We start from the raw sequence: 24,750 nt of genomic DNA, 5'->3' as shown, positions 1-24,750 counted from the left end.
TCAAGGACGAACTGCTGCTGAAAAAGGAAAGTACGTGTCGGCGCATCTACTCGATTCATTCCTGATCTGCATCACTTACCTGTCGAACTGAAGGTTTTTTTTAAAGGCGTAAAAAACGATTTTGAGGAGAAAAAAGAACATATTCTTGACACACGTGGAATGTGCAAACCTTGAGATTTCAAAAGCATATTTCTACGATTTCATTAATAAATTCTTAACCTCAATAAAGAATTCCAGACTTTGAAAACAATTTTTCATTTTACTGAATGAATAAATCATTTACAATGAATTTTTCCCTGTTGCACCGTATAAAAACATGAATTACTTTTATCACCTTTAAGCCATGATTACAAATTACATTTCTTCTACCGGATTTGGTTAAAATAAATAAAAATTCTCATTTATTTCAGTAACAACCTCATCTTTGAACTCAGTTACTTTGATTTATTTAAGAGAATTTTCTTAGATATTTTCCTACTGTAGTTCTAATGTTACAAAGCGTATATTCCTTTGTAATTCATTCAAGAAATCTATTAATTTTTTTAATAAAAAACTAATTTAATGCATAATTACTCTTGACTTTTCAAAATGAGATGCTGACCACAATAAGAAATAAATAAGTGTATATATATATAAATCCTCAAACCGAGGGGGCCAGAAGCAACTGTGGGCGGTTGACCTTAAAGAGCCGACTTGTGGAATTTAAAGCCCGAGTGTGAACAGCTCCGGGCACTGAAGGTAAATCCACACCTCTCTCACGTGTGGGGAAGTGATTAACTGGACTCCACCTTCTTCCTTCCTCTCGCATCCATCACTCGCTCCCCGTGGTGGCAGCAAAAGGGCGACGCATCTCTAAAGCACGCTAATGATAAGGCGGACCCCCCACTCATCCCCCACACCACCACCACCACCACCCCAATCGGGTGCACCTGCGCCGGCCCCGTCTTTTATTAGCGCAGAGACCAGCAGACACAAAGGCAATTAGGGGGAACTTTGATCCTAATGGGATCCTAAAGGCGCTCGCAAATCTGCACACGCCGGCAGACTTAGTCGCCGCTCAGATGCTCCGACACGGCAGACGAGCTGATTCTCATTTGGTGGTTCTGACATGTGACCTGAGGCGCCTGCGGGTGAATGATCGTGGATATGTTGGACTCATTTCATATTTATATCAGATTAAGACAGATTAAGCAAAAAATAAGCATCATAAAATGTCTATTAATGTTGAGAGAAAATTAGATCCCTGTGTACAATTTCTTCTTCCTTCTCCATTTTTATGCTCCATCAATTCATTTTCTTCTACTTATTTATTATTAACAGAAGATCCATTTGTCAAATAGTCTTGGGTCCGCCCCAGGACCCCCTCCTAGCGTGATAAAACCCGACCACAGGTGTGTCACAAATCATGAACTTCTGCACCAACACTTAATATTCTGAGTGCACAAGTGTGTCCCGATGAGCAGCGTGTGAAAATGCAGTGCATTATGAGCACTTAAAGAGCCAGAAAATTAAGTGTGGATCGATGGACACTTTCAAACCTCAACGGCCGCCATCTTAGTGACGTAGATGACGCTAAATGGAAAATACGTCACAGATGATGCGTCTTTGGAGCAGATACTGGTGTAAATGTCTCAAGAAAACACTAATTTTACCACAAAACAACAACAGTAATAACAGAATGAAACACAACTAAATAACTGGTTTCAACTGGTGAAAAGTGCTGCCAAGTGTCGACGATGGGGTTTCAACGGCTGGATGAACGAAACACCTCAACAGGTTTCTCCAAATGTGGAGGAACTGAAAGCGTACTTTGAGTTTACAGTGTGTACTTTCGACCTCCAGTCGACAAAGCTTCTCATCTTAAAGAGGAAAGTACAAACATATAGCTGGGAACTCAACTCTCAACCTCTGTTCATCGTTTTCCACAAGCTTTTTAAATGTCAAACGCAGAGTAGACACTTACAAACCATACAAAAGTAGGGCTTTGCCTTTTGGCTCAGCTCTTTAATTAGCACCAAAATTCCACATACAACAGGACTGGTCCCCACCAGAAAATAATACACAGGGACTTTCGTAAATATTCTAAATTTTGTATATACTGTATATTTGTGAATTAAAAAGTCTTTAAATGTAAAATTTAAATTGTATTGTATTCTTACAATCTTATTATCCCAACCTTTTTTTCAAACTGACCGCTTAAATGTGGGCATTATATTCAAGGACCGACCCTCGTATAAAAACATTTTTTCACTAGTTTACAGGTTTATTTTTAGGCGAACTTAACTAAAACAAGCATCTTGACTTGTCAAGACTCAAACGCTAATGTTACTCCAGAGAAAATACCATCAAAAAAACAAAGTTAAGACACTTATAATCAATAGAACAGAAATTGTAAAGAGGTTTTTTTTCTTTCGGTGTGGCCCGAAAACAAATGCCTTAAAAATATAGACGCCACTTTTAATTAGAAACTGTAATTAAACTACATAAAACATGCATGTTTATTCTACTGTTATATGCATAAATATATTTATTTTTAACTGGGTTGCTGGAGATAAACTACGGCAGATTCCTGACGACAGACTGAGGACGTGCTGACCTGGTGTTGTTCTTGAACTTGAGGAAGAAGTGCAGACAGTTGATGCACTGATGAGGTCCAGGACCTTCGCAGCCGTGCTCGTTACATTCAGGATCACAGGTTCCTGGACACAAAACAAGAGCGCTGGTCACAAGTCCACTCCCGGGCGTAAATAAGGTCCGTTACAGCGTTCGTATTTCTTCTTTACGGCGCTTATAAAAGGGCACGGGAGACACAAGGAGCGGCTAAAGAATTACGCCAGAGAAGCGAAGAGGCTGGATTTATCACTCACCGGCGTACTCCTCGGTGAACTCTTCGTCCACCGCCACCACTGGGTCCGTGGAGCGGATTTTATCGCTGCGCAGAGATGAGTAAGGATGCACAGATGTACCATAGAGCACCAGAGACCACTCCTTCAGTTTCCCTAGAACCACAGCAGACACGTTGAGCAGGATGGAAACTATACTACTTTGTTTTCGGGGCAAACTGTTACTTTTTAAGTGCAACAATTGAACGTTTGAAATAAGATTATTTCATGCAATATTCATGCCGCGTAATAAGGGAAAATAAAAGGGTCAATTAAGGGGGGAAATTACAGCGTTATTAGAGAAATATGAAGAGTAAAATAAAGTAGAACTCGTTTGTAAGTTCAGGATTTAATTAAATTTTACTCGTGGGGGCCGAGGCTCGCGCCGGAGAACTTTCTAACTCGTATATATTCTTCTCCTCTCCCAGCGTAATGAGTTTCCACTCTCCTGAAAACAAAAGCTGCAGAGTTTTACAAACTGTAGGTCTTCATTTATGACTTCATCGTGCCGTTAAATCAACGACCCCAGCGAGTCGTTAAGTTCATCACCTCTGGAATTAACGGGCCCCCCTCCGGCCCCCCGTCAACGTATGCAATTATTTCATTTGGAGACATTTAAGAGGTTTCAGTACCAGGCACTTTCTGGCTGCGCAGCTGAGACGGTGAGTCATAGATCTCCAGGACCCAGTCGCCAGCTGCCTTCTCCCCCCAGCAGTGGGTGGTCATAAACTCCCAGTTCTTAAAACCCTCCATGGAGTGATCGAACAACCTGAGGATCACAAACACCAGAGAGTAAATCAAAGGCAGCTTAAATATTCACTCTTGTTCAGGCCATAAACAGACCAGACATAGAGCTCCATTACTTTGATTGTGTTTTTTAGAAGTTTATGAATATAATTAAAACAAAGGAAAATATGAAGATCAATTCTGTTCAAAATTATCATTATGATATGAACATAAACAAAGTTGCTAATAATGCTATGAAAGGTTTAAGTGAACATAAACAAAGTTGCTAATAATGCTATGAAAGGTTTAAGTGAACATAAACAAAGTTGCTAATAATGCTATGAAAGGTTTAAGTGAACATAAATAAAGTTGCTAATAATGCATGAAAGGTTTAAGTGAACATAAATAAAGTTGCTAATAATGCTATGAACAGTTTAAGTGAACATAAATAAAGTTGCTAATAATGCTATGAACAGTTTAAGTGAACATAAACAAAGTTGCTAATAATGCTATGAACAGTTTAAGTGAACATGAATAAAGTTGCTTATAATGCTAGTTTAGTGAACAGTTTCAGTGAACAAAATAAAGTTGCAAATAGTGCTAGTTTGGTGAACAGTTTAAGTGAACACAAATATAGTTGCTAATAATGCTAGTTAAGTAAACAGTTTAAGTGAACACAAATATAGTTGCTAATAATGCTAGTTAAGTAAACAGTTTAAGTGAACACAAATATAGTTGCTAATAATGCTAGTTTAGTAAACAGTTTAAGTGAACACAAATATAGTTGCTAATAATGCTAGTTTAGTAAACAGTTTAAGTGAACACAAATATAGTTGCTAATAATGCTAGTTAAGTAAACAGTTTAAGTGAACACAAATATAGTTGCTAATAATGCTAGTTAAGTAAACAGTTTAAGTGAACATAAATAAAGTTGCTAATAATGCTAGTTAAGTAAACAGTTTAAGTGAACACAAATATAGTTGCTAATAATGCTAGTTTAGTAAACAGTTTAAGTGAACACAAATATAGTTGCTAATAATGCTAGTTAAGTAAACAGTTGAAGTGAACACAAATATAGTTGCTAATAATGCTAGTTTAGTAAACAGTTTAAGTGAACACAAATATAGTTGCTAATAATGCTAGTTTAGTAAACAGTTTAAGTGAACACAAATATAGTTGCTAATAATGCTAGTTAAGTAAACAGTTGAAGTGAACACAAATATAGTTGCTAATAATGCTAGTTTAGTAAACAGTTTAAGTGAACACAAATATAGTTGCTAATAATGCTAGTTTAGTAAACAGTTTAAGTGAACACAAATATAGTTGCTAATAATGCTAGTATAGTGAACAGTTTAAGTGAACACAAATAAAGTTGCTAATAATGCTAGTTTAGTAAACAGTTTAAGTGAACACAAATATAGTTGCTAATAATGCTATGAACAGTTTAAGTGAACATAAATAAAGTTGCTAATAATGCTATGAACAGTTTAAGTGAACATAAATAAAGTTGCTAATAATGCTATGAACAGTTTAAGTGAACATAAATAAAGTTGCTAATAATGCTATGAACAGTTTAAGTGAACATAAACAAAGTTGCTAATAATGCTATGAACAGTTTAAGTGAACATGAATAAAGTTGCTAATAATGCTAGTTTAGTAAACAGTTTCAGTGAACAAAATAAAGTTGCAAATAGTGCTAGTTTGGTGAACAGTTTAAGTGAACACAAATATAGTTGCTAATAATGCTAGTTAAGTAAACAGTTTAAGTGAACACAAATATAGTTGCTAATAATGCTAGTTAAGTAAACAGTTTAAGTGAACACAAATATAGTTGCTAATAATGCTAGTTTAGTAAACAGTTTAAGTGAACACAAATATAGTTGCTAATAATGCTAGTTTAGTAAACAGTTTAAGTGAACACAAATATAGTTGCTAATAATGCTAGTTAAGTAAACAGTTTAAGTGAACACAAATATAGTTGCTAATAATGCTAGTTAAGTAAACAGTTTAAGTGAACATAAATAAAGTTGCTAATAATGCTAGTTAAGTAAACAGTTTAAGTGAACACAAATGTAGTTGCTAATAATGCTAGTTTAGTAAACAGTTTAAGTGAACACAAATATAGTTGCTAATAATGCTAGTTAAGTAAACAGTTGAAGTGAACACAAATATAGTTGCTAATAATGCTAGTTTAGTAAACAGTTTAAGTGAACACAAATATAGTTGCTAATAATGCTAGTTTAGTAAACAGTTTAAGTGAACACAAATAAAGTTGCTAATAATGCTAGTATAGTGAACAGTTTAAGTGAACACAAATAAAGTTGCTAATAATGCTAGTTTAGTAAACAGTTTAAGTGAACACAAATATAGTTGCTAATAATGCTAGTTTAGTAAACAGTTTAAGTGAACACAAATAAAGTTGCTAATAATGCTAGTATAGTGAACAGTTTAAGTGAACACAAATAAAGTTGCTAATAATGCTAGTTTAGTAAACAGTTTAAGTGAACACAAATATAGTTGCTAATAATGCTAGTTTAGTAAACAGTTTAAGTGAACATAAATAAAGTTGCTAATAATGCTAGTTTAGTAAACAGTTTAAGTGAACACAAATATAGTTGCTAATAATGCTAGTTTAGTAAACAGTTTAAGTGAACACAAATATAGTTGCTAATAATGCTAGTTTAGTAAACAGTTTAAGTGAACACAAATAAAGTTGCTAATAATGCTAGTTTAGTAAACAGTTTAAGTGAACACAAATATAGTTGCTAATAATGCTAGTTTAGTAAACAGTTTAAGTGAACACAAATATAGTTGCTAATAATGCTACTTAAGTAAACAGTTGAAGTGAACACAAATATAGTTGCTAATAATGCTAGTTTAGTAAACAGTTTAAGTGAACACAAATATAGTTGCTAATAATGCTAGTTTAGTAAACAGTTTAAGTGAACACAAATAAAGTTGCTAATAATGCTAGTATAGTGAACAGTTTAAGTGAACACAAATAAAGTTGCTAATAATGCTAGTTTAGTAAACAGTTTAAGTGAACACAAATATAGTTGCTAATAATGCTATGAACAGTTTAAGTGAACATAAATAAAGTTGCTAATAATGCTATGAACAGTTTAAGTGAACATAAATAAAGTTGCTAATAATGCTATGAACAGTTTAAGTGAACATAAATAAAGTTGCTAATAATGCTATGAACAGTTTAAGTGAACATAAACAAAGTTGCTAATAATGCTATGAACAGTTTAAGTGAACATGAATAAAGTTGCTAATAATGCTAGTTTAGTAAACAGTTTCAGTGAACAAAATAAAGTTGCAAATAGTGCTAGTTTGGTGAACAGTTTAAGTGAACACAAATATAGTTGCTAATAATGCTAGTTAAGTAAACAGTTTAAGTGAACACAAATATAGTTGCTAATAATGCTAGTTAAGTAAACAGTTTAAGTGAACACAAATATAGTTGCTAATAATGCTAGTTTAGTAAACAGTTTAAGTGAACACAAATATAGTTGCTAATAATGCTAGTTTAGTAAACAGTTTAAGTGAACACAAATATAGTTGCTAATAATGCTAGTTAAGTAAACAGTTTAAGTGAACACAAATATAGTTGCTAATAATGCTAGTTAAGTAAACAGTTTAAGTGAACATAAATAAAGTTGCTAATAATGCTAGTTAAGTAAACAGTTTAAGTGAACACAAATGTAGTTGCTAATAATGCTAGTTTAGTAAACAGTTTAAGTGAACACAAATATAGTTGCTAATAATGCTAGTTAAGTAAACAGTTGAAGTGAACACAAATATAGTTGCTAATAATGCTAGTTTAGTAAACAGTTTAAGTGAACACAAATATAGTTGCTAATAATGCTAGTTTAGTAAACAGTTTAAGTGAACACAAATAAAGTTGCTAATAATGCTAGTATAGTGAACAGTTTAAGTGAACACAAATAAAGTTGCTAATAATGCTAGTTTAGTAAACAGTTTAAGTGAACACAAATATAGTTGCTAATAATGCTAGTTTAGTAAACAGTTTAAGTGAACACAAATAAAGTTGCTAATAATGCTAGTATAGTGAACAGTTTAAGTGAACACAAATAAAGTTGCTAATAATGCTAGTTTAGTAAACAGTTTAAGTGAACACAAATATAGTTGCTAATAATGCTAGTTTAGTAAACAGTTTAAGTGAACATAAATAAAGTTGCTAATAATGCTAGTTTAGTAAACAGTTTAAGTGAACACAAATATAGTTGCTAATAATGCTAGTTTAGTAAACAGTTTAAGTGAACACAAATATAGTTGCTAATAATGCTAGTTTAGTAAACAGTTTAAGTGAACACAAATAAAGTTGCTAATAATGCTAGTTTAGTAAACAGTTTAAGTGAACACAAATATAGTTGCTAATAATGTTATGAAAAGTTTAAGTGAACATAAATAAAGTTGCTAATAATGTTGTGAAAAGTTTAAGTGAACATAAATAAAGTTGCTAATAATGCTATGTACAGTTTAAGTGAACATAAATAAAGTTGCTAATAATGCTATGAACAGTTTAAGTGAACATAAATAAAGTTGCTAATAATGCTATGTACAGTTTAAGTGAACATAAATAAAGTTGCTAATAATGCTATTAACAGTTTAAGTGAACATAAATAAAGTTGCTAATAATGCTATGAACAGTTTAAGTGAACATAAATAAAGTTGCTAATAATGCTATGTACAGTTTAAGTGAACATAAATAAAGTTGCTAATAATGCTATGAACAGTTTAAGTGAACATAAATAAAGTTGCTAATAATGCTATGTACAGTTTAAGTGAACATAAATAAAGTTGCTAATAATGCTATGAACAGTTTAAGTGAACATAAATAAAGTTGCTAATAATGCTATGAACAGTTTAAGTGAACATAAATAAAGTTGCTAATAATGCTATGAACAGTTTAAGTGAACATAAATAAAGTTGCTAATAATACTAGTTTAGTGAACATTTAAAGTGTAAATAAATGACACACGTTCACTATTTAACCACATGTAAACTAAAGATGTTACTACTAAAGTACAAAATCTATTTAACTATATCACAGAAGACAGAAATCTCTGTTCCGTACCTGTTGGCGAGCAGCTGAGACTTGGTCCCTGAGGGTGAGGTGAGGTTGATGGACAGGTCTCCTCGGCGAGGGTGGGTGATGGTGATGCGGACCACCACGTGCTCCAGGTAGATCACGTGGTTGTTGGGGCTGTCGGTGCAACCGGTCGCCTTGTACACGGATCTCACCACGTGCTCTGGACGGATCGTCCTGGAAGACAAAAGACTTTGTTTGCTTTCTATTCTTATGCAATTTAAAAATGTATATACGGTGAGACAAATAGTTAGCAGCCTTGTTTGGTTTAAGTGTTGAGAAAATGTGTTAATAATTGAAAGAAATATATTCATTTATTTAATATATTAAAAGTGGTGAAATCATTAAATTGTCTATGTAACCATAATTCACCACCATTACCCCATGATTCATCAAAAAGATATAAAATATTTGGCTAAAAATGTTAAAATTAAAGTAAAAAAAAAAAAAAGTTTCCATATTTCTTGTACCCACATGATTTATGACTAAACAAACCACTAAATAAGAAGAACTGCATGACTTTCCAGGCTAGGATGATAAACTGGACACAAATATGTGCTGATGATTTACTACTTATATGTGTTATGTTTTATCGTATTACATTTCATAGATCACTTTAAACAAACTTTAAATTCTAGTTTAATTATTTATAAATATTTATTATTTATACAAGTGTGGAGGCCTTTTGCATTTTCTCTTTTTTTGCTCTTGTTTTAAGTTTTATCGAACGTTTTATTTTTCTTTGCGCCTCATTCACGGATTTAACTGTGAATAATGTTCAGAATATTCATGATGATTACTACAGGGATACAAATATTTAAAAATTGAATTCTCTTTTTTTTAGATTTCTGACATATTTAATTGACTATATTGAGGTGAAACGTGAATCATGCAATACTATATTAACCTCAACTAAATCAGATTTTTCCAACAGTCGGGGCGACAAAAACAGCCGAGACACTTAAACAGCAAATGGGACTTAACTGGTGGAAACATAAACAAAAGCTGTTGAGTTCGAAGCCAAACATAGATTATTTTAAAATAAATGATTCTCAAATGAATCCCTCTGCGGTCAAGATGGCAGAAGAGTGAAACACTTGCCAGTGGATTTGCCCTTTCATCTGGATCGCTGGTGGGATTTTAGCACCGAGTGATAAAACACAGACGCCGATCATTAAATTGTCGCGGTCGATTACCAGCTGCTTCGAATCGACTGCGAGAGAGTTTGGATGACATTTATGTAGAAGGACTAGATTAAGACGGAGAAACATGTTGTGGGACGAGTCATCATTCAAACTCTTCATTAACGGATAACTAGGTGACGCTTCAAATAAATAATATCATAAAACAAATTCTAAAATCTCTTCTTCAGCTTCTTGAAAGGCTTTTGCTTGTTTGGCAGTTGATTATTGTAAACAACTGTCGGCCATGTTTGTAGTCCTTGTCACACTACGTCTTTTCCTGCTCCTTAAACGGTCATATTGGTCAACTTTAACTTGATAAAACCATTAAACAAGGCAGACTTTTTTATTCATTATTATTCTCACATTTTCATAAATTTTCAAAACTAAAAATGTTTTCATGCAACATTAAAAGAACAAGAAGTGGGAACAACTCAAATTACCATTTGGTGTGTAACGGAGTTGCTATCCAAGCAGGTATTTATTCATATATTAGAGTACATATTCTTCGAGACTTACAGTTAATACTTTTGGACCAGTCTGTCAAACTGAGCCTTTGAGTAATTTGGGTGTTTTAATTGACAAAGACATGCGTTTGTGTCCTTCTCGTTTAAACTATTGTAACAGTATATTTTCTAAACAAGAAGGAGCTGTATCGCCTGCAGTTTAAAAATAAATCTGCAGCGAGAATACTGAGCCGCTCTAGTAGAAGAACTCACATTTCCCCGATCCTTAAAACTCTTTCAGGATCAACTTTAAAATTCTGGTTCTTACTTTCAGATCTATTCATGGTCAGACTCCTCCTTACATCAGTGATCTGATCCAGCCTTACACCCCAGCTCGGGCTCTGAGGTCTGTGGATCAGGATCTACTGATGGTTCCTGAACACGGTTCAGGACCAGAGGAGAGAAATCCTTCCAGACTGTTGCTCCTAAGCTTTGGAACGATCTTCCTCTCCCTCTGTGTTTGATGATCTACCGACTCCTTCAAGAAACATTTTAAAACCTTTTAATTTGTGCAGACTTTTCCCTGATTTTGTGGGACTCCTGTGTTTGTCTTATGTCTTGGCCTTTTAGATTTTTTTTAATTTGTATGCATTTTTAAATGTGTATTGATTTTGATTGTTCAAGCACTTTGTGAACCTGGTCTAGAAAGAAGCTTTAAAAAAGAACTATTACTTACATTTAAAATCCGATCAAAGCCTAATTATTCTCACTTTTTCCTTTTAAATGAACTTCATTTTCTTGATCAAGGAGATCAACTTGAAGTATGAAAGTTAAAATCGACGACATATATTTTTCTTTCATTTTATCTCCTGCATAATTCAGCAGCAACGCTCTTCAAGCTGAAGCACAGCTGACTGAAGGCGGCCTGAGCGATCCCAGATCAGCAGGTTTGTCTCTCAAACTCAAAGTGGAATTTTTTTTTTTTTTTTCGCAGACAGACGTTACCCAATGGAGTCGGAGGGGCCAGGCAGAGGGTGTGTGGGAACAACAGCAAGGAGGTGATGGCTACACTTGTGCAATGACTCACACATGAACGCACTAACTTAGAACACATGAGGTTAATAAACTGACAACGAAACCTGTAGTTTTATGGTTAATTCATTTTAAAACTAGACGTTTATGAAGTTTTTCGGATCAGATTTCAGATGTCTTTGGAATCTGAAGGATTTCTGAAGGACGGGGGATCTTCATGAGGGCCGGAGCAGGACGGCCTCTTGAGCCGGACTTTACGTAAGCTTCACTCTGAGCGACCGGTGCGCTGGAGCGGAACAGACGGAGTGATACTGATAATGCCGAGGAAGCCGCAGAGCCTTGGACTGAAAAGAGAACCGGTTCACGGCCGGAGTTTAGCCAACACAGACCAGGACTCGGGGCTTCCAGCTGCATCAAGAATAACAAGCTGCGAAGCTCTGGCTCGCTTTGTGGTTTCCGTGTGTGTGTAAGTGTGTGCGTGTGTGTGTGTGTGTGTGTGTGTGTGTGTGTGAGAGAGAGTGGTAAAGGACTTATATGTGAACCAGTCTGCCAGAACTAATGCTTGGCCTCTACCAAGGTACAGCTTGCACAGTCACAGTCTCAGACACATGCCGATGCACAAAACTTGGAAGCGGTGATGAAAGTCATCACACGAGACCCACCAAAGCCTCCCCCTGTTTCCCTCCAGTCACCCCAAGAAATCGAGTTTTATCAAACCCCTACGAGAAACACCATGAAGTCAACTGTACTGAAGTCATCATCGAATAGAGCAACGTTATGTATCCAAACTGATCAATAACGACAATGTGGCGATAGAACAGTGGTGGATGATTAAATGTCCTCAAGGGCCACATTGTGACTTTTGTCAGGGGCCATTAATCCAGGACTAAAGAGGAGAACAACTTTAATATAAATTGAAAACTAAAAAAAAAAAGTTTACAAAAGTAAATCTTATAAAATCAAGCTATACATAATCTTGCAACTTTTTATTTTATATAAAATAACCGTAAAAAAAAGTCCTTAAACAAAAACCTATAGCCATATTTAGAGTTTAACTGATTATGAGTAATACAAATAAATGCTAAAAAAATATGTTAACATGAGGACCCCATAATTGCAGTCAAAGGGCCGAATATGGCCCCCGGGCCGCTCTCGCCCAGGTGGTTTTATTCGTGTTCGCATCTGTTTGACTTCATTGATAGAAAAAAAAACTTTTGTGTGACACAAGATGTAAACATATGCCTCAGCCATGTTTCAGATCCAGCAGTTGTTTGAGATGAAACTTGGTAGTTCCCAGATGCTCCCAGAACCGTACATCTGGTTCCCTTCACCAATTAAGAGTTGTTGGAGAAAGTAGGCAGACAGAGTTGAGGTGACGAACATCTTAATATGGTGTTAGTGACAACGATTTCAAGTAGAGTGTTTGAAGGGGATTATTAACTTTGTGTTTATAGATGCAAAGAAAAACAACAAATGTTGCCAATATACATTAAGTAAGAAGTTTCATCGATTGTACTTATAATTGAAATATTAGCTTCACTTTTATTAGTATGAAGGCCTGATTTGAATCATAAAATTAATTACGGGATTTTCAAAATAAAGTCGTGAAAAACTTGCACATAGACTTCAATGTAAATTGTGTGGAGTGTGTAACTATTTATCTTTGTTTTAATGTCACAACCACCTTGTTCTTCAGCAAACAATAACCCTCAGACCTGTGCTTTCATCAAGGTTACATGAGACCCCATTAGCTTTAACAACAAAAAAACAACAACAACTATTTACATTAGATAAACAATAGAATAGGCTAAGAAGTAGAAATTAACGAGAGAAATTCATTGCCGACTGACGTTTACATCCTACTTCCGACACCATTTGTCGAGGAGCACAAAGCTCTGGCAAGAATTACGCTGCCATCGCCACGAAACATGTGACTGGAAACATGTTTAATTGAGAATCAAAAGTAGTTTTTTTTTTACCTGATCTGTCGGTCTGCGCTCTCCACACACACGTGCTGCGACGGAACATGTTTCCAGCGTTCGGCCTGCATCACCATCGCCTCGGCATCCATCAGCCCGAAGCCATAAAGGTGGCTGACTGGAATAGAACACATTTCGCAATCCTTTTTTTTTTTTTTTATACAAAAGAAGAAACTATGAAACACACCATGTTGAAAAAACAGCTTACAGCAGCAGAACATGAGAGGAACAGCGTAGCGCTGCCCCCTCTGGCAAATTAAATATGAATTCCTTCCATACTTCTTCCTCCCACCTTCGCCGCTCTGTTTCTCTTTGGTTACTCTTTGTCAAAGCCGCTTGGAAACTCTCCAGACACACTGGGCCGGCAGTCTGGCTGACCCCCCCGAGCCTGCACTCTCCTCTTCGCTCCAACACAAACATTCACACTCGCAGACACACTTTAAGGATGCGTGCGCTCGCTGACACCGGATCACAGGTTACAAAACAACACGTGAGACGCACAGATGGTCTGGAAGAGCCTTTGTTTCACCATGAGAAAAGTTACTTTGTTTCGGGTTTTTTTTATCTTCTACAAAAAAATCGTTAATTACCGTTAAAATAAAACACATTTGTATTAATTATATGTGCATGTTTATGACATCATTCATAATTGACCCCATAATGCTTTGCACTTTGTTGCGTGTCATTAACTCCAGTATTAAACGATTAGGTATTTGGACAACAACACGATAGATTGTGATGTAAACTTTATCCAAGGATATATTTGTAGTATTGTCAAGTACTTGACTCTGGTGTTGCAGAATTTACAGACCACATGACTCTTGACGAAGTCGTAACTGCTTTCATTTGTTTTCAAACCTAAATGTGTCCAAACATCAGCTTTAAAAGCTGCTGGAGTCGACTGTATCCTCTCGTCCTCAGCGCCAGGATCTGGCGAAATTGACTTCATATATCTGCAGAGGTCGTAATGACCGCTGCCATCTAGCGGCTGGAGGTTAAAGTGCAAGACAAAAATGAACAAACGCAGTGGATAGTTTAATTGTACATTTTAAAATTATAACTATAAACCATAAAAGGACTATTGAAAAAAATGTAATATGATTTGAATAAAAAAATCTATTTAATTTTATTAAAAATTTTTGTAAAAAATTCAATAACAAAAATCAAAAGAGTGTAGTAATGTAGCAAAAAGCATTGAGATATTTTTAAACCAACACCCCTACAAGACATAAGAGTATGTTTTAAAAAAAATAAATGTAATTGTCTTGTTATTATCAACCAATGACACACAAGATCATTCGTTCTGATCGTTAACAAGCGCATCCGTCTTCTTACCATTGTAGCCAGCTGCGTTGGTCTTCCAGTCGGGGGCGCTCAGGTGTCCCGCTCTTGAGGTCTTCACGATGATGTGCTGGACGTCCCTCCAAGTCAGAAGATGACTAAAAAGAAGGAGAAAAGTCGAAAATTTAGAAAATCATTCTTTATTTTCCAGGATAACTTTGTCAACCACCTGCAGATTTACTTTTTGTGTCAGTGAGTAAAATAAAACCCGACAAAAGCATTGACGTAATTCAGGAAACCTTTGAGCAGCAACGAAATGTGTTTCTTCCAGTAAGTCTACCTGACATTAACCATATATAATAAATACACATTCAAATATAGGATGTGATCAAATGAAGCTCTAACGTCATTATATGAAGAGACAGTAAAGCAGGGAAGGTACAAACAATCAAAAACCATAAAGCAAATTGAAACCATTTCAATGATTCTAGGTTTGTTACTAATAAAATGTTCAACTCTATATCAATACTTGGGATAATATTCATTACTCAAAACCATTTTGACACCACAAAACGAAAATAAGATCCCCAGATTTAAAGTAAATATTTTATTTAATTTTCTTTTTTAAATAACCTGTAACATGTTACAATTAACAGAACCAAATGTTAAATATTTATAATTAAAAATAAATAAAATGAGTATCTGAGTATTTTATAATAGATAATGTTTTTTGCTCTTTTTCTATTTTACTTAATTTATATGTTATGTCATTATTTAATTAGTTACTGACCAAGAAAAAATCCCATGTTGTGTTTACAACACTGGAAATAAAATCTTCTGACTGCGATGTCTGTTTGGATACATTTGACATCTTTTCTTTATACGACAAGGTTATAGACCGAGCAGATATAAATAAATCCTTCAGAAAATAAATACAATTTGTATTAAAATCTCAAGAAAAGTTGCAATTTTAGAATTTTAGAGCTTTTTAATGATGAAAATGTCCTAATTTTACGTGCATTCTTCATTAAGACGTCATTTATGAAAAGACAAAATATGCAATTACACTTTCTGACTTTACCATTTCAACCTTCACGCCACTATTCTACTTGCAACATTAACACAGGACTTGAAAAGTTAGGAGCAGCTGGAGCAGATTGTAAATTCCACTGAAAGCCCTGATGTCTTTCTGAATCACATCAAACCGTCTGCGAGCAGAAAACTAGATGGCGGTCGTCCGACAACACGGTCTGTTTGTGTGCAAACACGCCAGTGACTCAACAAAACTGAACAGAAAAAGCAGTGACGATACGAGGAAATCTTCATCAAGAGGGGAAACACAAAGAGAGAAATTACAGAGAGGGATGATTAAGTGCAGAGTATCGACGCTTGCTCATCCGTCACTCAGCCTTCAGATCTCACGTGAGATCCAGACTGGGATGGCAGCCATGTGTCTCCACCGCTTTGATGTCCAAACGCTACATTAAAGAGGAAAACCAGGAAGAAGTGGGTCACCAAGTTTCCTGGGATTCCCTTCCATCTCATGTGTCGACCAGATGTCTCTTTTTCCTCTCCTCGTTTCGCTGCCTCGCCACGAGATAAGTGGAATCAGCTCGCTCCGCTCGAGCCAAGGACCCAATTGGGTTTTTTTTTTTTTTTCATTGACGTATAAGGACTTAATGTGGAAAACTAGCCCCGGTGACATGGCACGTACGAGAGGGACACATTACTGCAGGATGCCTTTTATCCGAGCGGAGCGGTACTTGTTACAGTGAATGATGTTGTTAAATAGCCATGATAAATCAGCTAAAATATTAATAAATAAAGAATCAACAAAGGGAGATCAAGTCTAAGAATGAAAAAACTTGTTTTTAGCTCTGATTTAAATATGAAAACAAAAAGTTATACTCCGTTTCTTCTTTTGATCGTCTGTATCCTCTCGTCCTCAGTCATCACTAGCTCTCATTGGATTTCCCTTTAGCTGCGGAGTGCTTAATGCTTATTGCTACCATATAGTGGACGGAAGTTTAATTTAAACACACAAAATAGAATACTAGAGACAATAGTCAGTGACTCAAACTATGTCCTCTCAAACTTAATGTCCTCTCCCCACAGTGGGATTAATATAGTTATCTTATCTTATACTTTGCACAATAAAAATAAAAAGACTCTTAAGGATAAATATGCAACAAGAAGTTATACTCTGTTTCCCCCTCAACAGGACTGGAGAGCCATATTTTTTTCCCTGTGAGAAGTTCTCGTTGACAACAAAAAAATACTGATGATATTCTACTCACACAAACAATAAATAAAAGCCAAGTTTGTATTTTAAATGCCACTTAGAGTGTTTGGGGCGAATATAAATCAGTGGCTATAAAACAAAACGGGGATTTAAAATATGGTGAATATTTACATCAGAGTCTAAAAGCATACAACAGCATTCAGCTTTTAGTGACCCATTGAAAACTTTTCATTATTCAGAGTCAAGTGTTTTTCCCTGTGCATTTGCATGTAAGCGTTTATGCCATTTTCCATTTGTATTCTGTAACTTTTATTTTTGCGTATTTCCCCGGAGAGCATCTGGCAGACTAAATATGAGATCAACAAAAACAAAGCAACAGACCGGTTAGGCGGAAAGTAGGGGTGATTAATTCTGTTTATCTGCGAGTTACGCCACTGCAGATGTCAGTCTATGTGTACATTTGGCAATCAGGCATTTCTGCAGAACCGAGGGGGGAAAAAAAAAACAGCAGAAGCGGGATTGCTTAAAAATATATTTACCAAGCCATTAAACATGTTTTTCCTAAACGCAGATTAAATACCGTTCAGATCAATATTCATAGGTTCTGCCGCCGCTGTGTAATTACGGCTGCATTAATGTTTAATGGTCATTAATTAGAAGTGACTTTGTAATCTAGGTCACATGAGTTTTTCACGTAAACAACCCGAGAAGAATTGATGCAGCAGATCCGACGCCGTGGATAAAACATTCGAAGAGATGCAACACTTGGTCACTTATCGACGGTTTTAATTTGAAGCTTCGCATGATGCGGAAATGATTGAAAATAAAAGCGGTTAGCGAGACTGACGATTAATTGAGAATTGAGATTCTGGTTGACGGTGTAAAGTTAGCGAGTTGGAAGACTTGATAAATTAAAAAATGTTCCATTTAACTGAGGTTTGTTTGTTTTTAATTATTTGCAAGTGCAAACAGTAACAATAAATCACATCATTCAACGCATGTGTTACTTAAAGCTCAACCAGGTATTTTCCCAAATAAAAAAAATGTTGATACAAACCATTTAAAGAGCGACTAATGTATTGATTTAAGTGCGTCTTAAATAGATGTTGGACTCTATTGTATTATCAGTATGTGTGTCTGTATAAAACTATCTTTTCATTGAAATATTTACATTAGCAAATGTGCTTAAGCCCTTTAAATCCTGGAATTTCCACCTCCCAGGGACTCGTTGTATAAACAAAGCGAACCGTGATTACATCTTGCTGGAGGAATGAAGACATTTTTACGTCATAATGGACTCGTAACGTCTCTTGTTTGCTGAGATTTCAGACGAGGAGGAGAACTTAATAAACTCAAATAAAGTTTTTACCTTACCTTAACTTTATATTAAGTAATAAGTTCAAAACATGGTCATGATGAGAGACTTACTTGGAGAGGAAGACTTTAACATTTGAAACATGCGAGTGAGTCAGGAGAGTTGGGTTTTAACATTAGTTGCTTTTTATAGTTTAAATACAGCAGAAGCTATGGCACTTTGTATTTAATAGTTCGCGGGGCTAATGTAGCATGCTGCTAATATACATGTAGCTATCTCGCTAAGATATTGCTAAATGCTACAAGCACCGTAACAATATTTTTAAGATAAGATAAATCTACACCTCAGTATGACTTAAATGTCTACAAGCCTTTAGAATTATTTTGCTTAGCATCATTTTATATTTCTACATAAACAAGGTCGTTCTTACAGTCCCGGTGTTTTCCTTGAACCATACATTCTTCCTGTGGCGGATCAAACAAGACTTCTATGCCGTAGCTATTCCTTCACGCTAATCTCTCGGGTTGCATTCTGTTGCATGTGGCATGAGCGAAAGTCTATTCATGTGCGAGAGGAATGAATGGATTACAGAAGAGTGTTTGCCTTGGAGGAGGAATAAACAATCCATTGAAGGAGTCCAGCACGCAAACGACAGAGTGGAAGCCAGAGACAGTTGTAGAGGAGGAACTGTGTGATAATCTCGTTGAGGAAACAGGCTTATGTGCCTAGCCCTACCCGGAACCCTTGAATATTTTCTCCAGGGTGGATTTATGTGGGATTACGCAGGTTAAATGAAGTGACCCGAGTTAACCGAGCCGCTCGACATGTGATGATGGGGTACAGCTCACCTCTGAGCGAGAGAGCGACACGTTATTTAAACCGTTTATTGGGAGAAGGTTCTGATATTTACACTGTAACAAGATTGATTTTTTTCTTGATCATTCCACTTTAGGGCAATTCAAATTACAAACAATGTGGGAAAAAACTTTCCATTTATACTGCAATACGTGTAATGTAGTCGTCATTTATTGACAATAAATGACGACTACATTACACATAAAATAAAGTATTAATTTACAGAATTAAAAATAAATAAATAAAATAACTATTAAATCTGTCGAATCACAAACGTGTAGGTGTTTGTATTAGCAAGAATACGATATATTGCAGTACGTTGCAATACTGTAAAAACAACTATATGTGTAGTATTGTCCGAGGATTTGACTAATAGAATTTAAAAACAGCCTTATTCTTGACAAAGTCGTAACTACTTTCAGTAATTTTGAAACCAAAATACCAGCTTAAAAAGCTACTTGAGTCGGCTGTATCCTCTCGTCCTCAGTCATCACTAGCTCTCATAGGATTTACCTTTAGCTGCGAAGTGCTTAATGACTGCTACCATAGTGGACAGAAGCTTAATTGAAACACACAAAATAGAACAAATGCCATGTATATTTTCATGTAAAAAAATAATAGTAATTTAAAAATAAAATCAATAGTCAGAACCCTGTGACTCAAACTACGTCCTCTCAAACTGAATGTCCTCTCCCCACAGTGGGATTAATAAAGTAATCTCATCTTATACTTTGCACAATAAAAATAACAAGACTCTTATGTGAGCTTTCATTATACGCAGGTTGTTTTCATTTTTTCATAATTCACGTAATGGGCTCCCTGGCCCTGTTAAAACTTTATTAATAACATCAATCCACCGGACCTCCTCGCTGATGAGCTAAATAGTCGATCCTAGACCTTCTGAATCAATCCACGGACATTTCCCAGCTTTCAAAGTAGATTTGCCGCAGGCTAAAGAGTCCATTAATTATGGCCAGATAAAGATTGGAATTAAAAAAACTAATTTTCTGCACCAAAAAGCAAAAGTAGTGTAAAAAGAGGATCATTTACCCGAAGGGGTCACTGGAAATAGCAGCGTCACGGATGAAGGACCACTTAGGAATAAAGTTTAATAATCCTGTAAACGAAATGTCGCGTTGTTGTGATTTGTAACTACTGGTTTCTAGGAACCAGCTCGTTCCTGTAAGGTCATGGCGGCTGTTTATTGATTTGTTCTTCTGTGTTTAATTTGTGTTAAGTAAACAGCAGCACTGCGACACTCACTTGTTTCTAAGCCGCATCTCGTCCCACGGCTTCGATTGCACAATTACCGTTCAATTGAATTTGTCGCAGCGTTTACGTAGGTTTTTCCACTGACATAAACCGTAGTAGCCTGACCTTGAAAGCAACAAAAATGTTGCTGCTTTATTTTGGTCAGATTTTATACTTTGAAAAACTTTTACTTTTTTAAAAAATGACACATTTGTTGCAACAGTATATTATATTAACGCCACATTTACACATAGTATTTATACTATGTCTTATACTATGTATCTCTACGTTTTTCTTCCTCTATCAAACACTCACCAAGCAAATTCCTTTAACGTCATGTTTACGTTATTGAAAGCCTTGTTATAATCATTTAAATCATATTCCTTATCTCATTTCAAACACTGTCTTAATTTAAAGTATATTCATATTCAGTTTGACAGGTGACTTACATTGACCTGCATATTGGACAGAAGCTACTTTTACCTTATCGTTTACCCTTTTGCACCATAGTTCTAATTAGGATTTATTTTTCCTGGTGGGTGAGTTCGATTAGATCTGGCAACCCTTGGTCTGAATGCAAACGTTTTTTGCTGCTACTCTATTCCGGGATATTTGAGAACCTTAAACGCAGTTTCTGAAATTTTACACAGAAGTACATATACTGAGGGTATTCTGTGATAATAGTGGCATCTTTGTATGAATGTGAGGCCAGTAAAATATGCGCTCATGTAAATGGAGCATTAGAGATTGCAGGACCCAAAATAAATCTTGCCAAAAATATAAACAAAACACTACCAACATACACAGTGTGGAACTGTTACTCAATTCTATAAAGATTGCGATGTTTTCAGGTGAAATAAAAGCAAAGTGTTCATGTATTGAAGCATATGGGAAGCGTTGAAGAACCGTGATGGTTTGGTACTAGTTCAAGTACTGGTCAGAAACATCTCATCAAACCCAATACATAAAAATCCAAAGTATTTAGTTGTATTTTTTTTTTTAATTTGTCCAAAAACACACTTTAAAACAGCCAAATACCTCCATACTGCTTGTCTGTAACGGCCATCTTGTATTGAAGCCTCGACATGAGAAATTGTTGAGAAAAAATATCAAATAAATCTGTTTTTTTGAAGTTTATCGTAGAGATAGTTCCAGGTTTCTCAGCTGCTGCATAAAGTATTCCTTATTCAAACAAACGAAAGTGAAAGTGCGCAAAATTTACGCTGTAGACCTTATAGCATCAGATAAAAACAAGCTTAAAATATAGACTTGTTTAAGTTTTTTCAGAACAATTTGACAAGATGGATGTTAAAGACGTGCAGTATGTGGATGTTTCTAAATGCATTTTGGACAAAGAGAAGACGCTACATTAAAATGAACAAACATTTTTGTCTATCACTCTAAAAAGAAACAGATTATTGTGAAAATAATTCCCAGTGCCAGTTCCCAGAAAATGAATTCAGGGTGAAGCAACCCTAGTGTTTCCCCATCCATCTGCAAACATATCCAAACAACCCTTAAATCTTCTCTAAAGTATTCCTCGACATAACATGTGGAATGTGTTTTATGGTCAAACGTTCTTCCTCCGGATCAGTGCGGTCACGACAGGCATTAAAAGGTGAGAAGAGGGGGGGAGGATGAAGCGAGGGATGAGGTTAAGTGGATCTTACTTTGCCTCCAGTGCTAGTGCAATTATGGCAGCAGCCATGGGAGCCGAGGCCGACGTCCCCGTGTGACTGTCTGTGCAGCGATGCCTCAGGTCTGTTGTGATCTGCACAGATGAGAGAGGCAGCGAAGAGATATTAAAAATGGGAGACAGTTGAAAAATTACTGGAATGAAAAAAAGAAGGGGGGAGAGAAATGCCAGGAGGAGGAGGAGGAGGAGGGGGGGGGGGGGGGTGGTCAGAGTGTCATTGAAAATATATAAAAAGAGAATCAAAACAATGAAACCGAGTCCGAGAGCAGTGAAGCAACAAAAGCATCACTTAAATTCCGGGCCATGCACACACACACACACACATCATCAGTTTCTACCAGGAATCCTAGGAATCGCTTCGGTGCCACAGGACAACAAAAGTCAAGCAGTATAAAGCATTAAACCATGTTAGATGACCACATGTTGAAACGTCTAGACGGAGCCAAGGAAAGCTTGGACCCCCTCCAGCCCCCGAGCCTCAATCAAAAGACCCGAGAAAACTTCCAGACAACCGGAGCGGTCGGGGAAGAGCGTCCAACAGCAATAGAGGCAGCGAGGACACCATTTATGATGGTAGATTAGAAAGGCGCTCGGCCAAAATGTGGTTCTACTGTAAATAGACGGAGCTGGGGGGAAAGTGTTAAGAGTGTGTGTGTTTGTGTAGCGGCTGTGCGAGGAATGCGGGACAGCGCCAGGCGGAGCGGCTCAAAGTCGTGCTGTGAATCATATTGGATAACGATTTGACACTCAAAAGCCGCAGCGGACTGTAATAACTACAAAGAAACCGCTGCACACTTCAGATCGGGAACTCATTGTCCGACTTCCCGAGTCGGTCTTAAATCTTCACCCGGTTGATGTCGTCTTTCTCAGACGTCATCTGCGTTAACGCGCGGCATCTACTAGAGCTCGGGATTATGTTACCCGGCGACCATCAAATGAGTATTTCCTGAGTAAACCTCAGCGATTACTCACGATACGATGACGACGAGCCCCGGTTCAATTGTGGTTAAGCCGAGCAGATTTAAATCAAGTATTTCCTCGCATCTCGTTTAAAGCTCATCGACAAAAGATCCGAGTGTTTTGGTTCTTACGATCTTTCGGTCGTAGTTCTCTCCGCTGCTGTAGGTGGTGGTCAGCGTGGACGAACACTCCTCCAGGTACCAGGGCTTGCGGCCGCTCTCGGCCGTGCTGGAGATGGAGATGGTGTAGATGGAGTTGGTGTAGCCGTCGCAAGAGCAGTGGTCTCGGCTGCGGCCGCCGTTCCCGGAGGCCCACACGAAGATGGAGCCGCGGCCCTTCCTGCCCTGGAAGACGCCAAAAAAACACCATATATTCAGAATTCATTTCTATTTCAAAAGCTAATAACTATAGAGATGAGACATGACGTGGTAAAAGAAATTATTAATTTAGGGCCACAAATTTCTTTAAATTCAGCTCATTTGGTCGAGTACAACACTTGATCCCATGGTATCGGTCCATGAGGCATTTGTTACCTGACCACAAAGAAAAATGATTTAAATAATTTCTGATCTATTGATTATTAGTGTCTTTACGAGGTTTTATTATGGTATTATCGCTGAAGTAACTTTGGCCTGCATGTGAAGATGCTTGTTTTAGTCAAGTTTACTCTAAAAATAAACCTGTAAACTAGTGGAAAAATGTTTTTGTATGAAGGTCTTTCAGTCAATAAAATGACTACATCAAACCGGTTTGTGTTGTCAAAAAGGTTAGAGACGTCTGATCTTAAAGATGCAGGTTCAATCTCCACACTTTCACAATTTTGACGTGGTTATTTGCAGACCTGCACTCACCGGGCTCCATTGTTTTATTTCAATGTTGAGGTATTATTCAAATATATTTTTGCATTAGCCATAATAAGACATTTTTTTCTAGGAATGGGCAAAACTAAACATTGGAAAATAGGTTTAATCTTGTTTAGACATTACTTATAGTTTATTCTTAAGAATTGACTTCCTTAAAATAGCCTAGTCAGTAAGCAAGTAAATAATGGTTATTTGTAAAAGCGCCTTTCTTAGACAAGTTCATAAAGCACTTGAACAATGAAAAGCAATACACAGTTAATAATACATACAAATTAAAAAACTCTAAAAGGTCATGACACATAAGACAAACACAGGAGTCCCAGTAAATTAGGAAAAAGCCTGCACAAATACAAGTTACTTAAGATGTTTCTTGAAGGAGTCAGTATACTCTATCGAACGCAAAGGCAGAGGAAGATCGTTGCAAAGCTTAGGAGGAACAGCCTGGAAGGATTTCTCTCCTTTGGTCCTGAACCGTGTGCGAGGAACCATCAGTAGATTCTGATCCACAGACCTCCGAGCCCGAGCTGGGGTGTAAGGCTGGATCAGATCACTGATGTAAGGAGGAGCCTGACCATCAATAGCTCTGAAAGTAAGAACTTTAAAAATTGATCCTGAAAGAAACTGGCAACCAATGCAGAGTTTTAAGGATCCCCGAAATGCGAGTTCTCCTACTAGAACAGGTCAGAATTCTCACTGCAGAGTTCTGTATTAACAGCAGGCGAGACAGTATTTCTAACATTGTTTAGATTAGAAGAGAGATAGAGTTTGCAAAAAAATCTGAATATTTATACAGCTATAACTATTACAGACCATATTGTTGTTGAGGAAGTTTAATTTTGTTCCGATACATTTTTGTGAAACGATTTGAATACATGAATGGGCTCAAATTAGTATTTCGTGGCAACATATTTTTTACCATGCCGTG

General features: G+C 36.4%; 1 protein-coding gene across 2 annotated transcripts in view; it reads right to left on the bottom strand.

Moving 5' to 3' along the window:
• Positions 1-24,750, bottom strand: part of pcsk5b (proprotein convertase subtilisin/kexin type 5b) — a 77,476-nt gene that overhangs the window by 30,651 nt on the left and 22,075 nt on the right. For both annotated transcript variants that reach the window (XM_087791658.1, XM_087791648.1), the window contains exons 8-15: positions 23,094-23,306; positions 21,977-22,077; positions 14,698-14,801; positions 13,363-13,480; positions 8,713-8,901; positions 3,515-3,651; positions 2,868-2,999; positions 2,597-2,699 (exon numbers count right to left, since the gene is read on the bottom strand). In XM_087791658.1, coding sequence (XP_087647784.1) covers positions 2,597-2,699; positions 2,868-2,999; positions 3,515-3,651; positions 8,713-8,901; positions 13,363-13,480; positions 14,698-14,801; positions 21,977-22,077; positions 23,094-23,306 — 1,097 coding nt within the window. The remainder of the gene's footprint in view (positions 1-2,596; positions 2,700-2,867; positions 3,000-3,514; positions 3,652-8,712; positions 8,902-13,362; positions 13,481-14,697; positions 14,802-21,976; positions 22,078-23,093; positions 23,307-24,750) is intronic.

Source organism: Callionymus lyra, chromosome 1, assembly GCF_982586985.1.
Source record: "Callionymus lyra chromosome 1, fCalLyr1.hap1.1, whole genome shotgun sequence".
NCBI lineage: Eukaryota > Metazoa > Chordata > Actinopteri > Syngnathiformes > Callionymidae > Callionymus > Callionymus lyra.
This window is presented reverse-complemented; position numbering and strand designations above follow the sequence as displayed.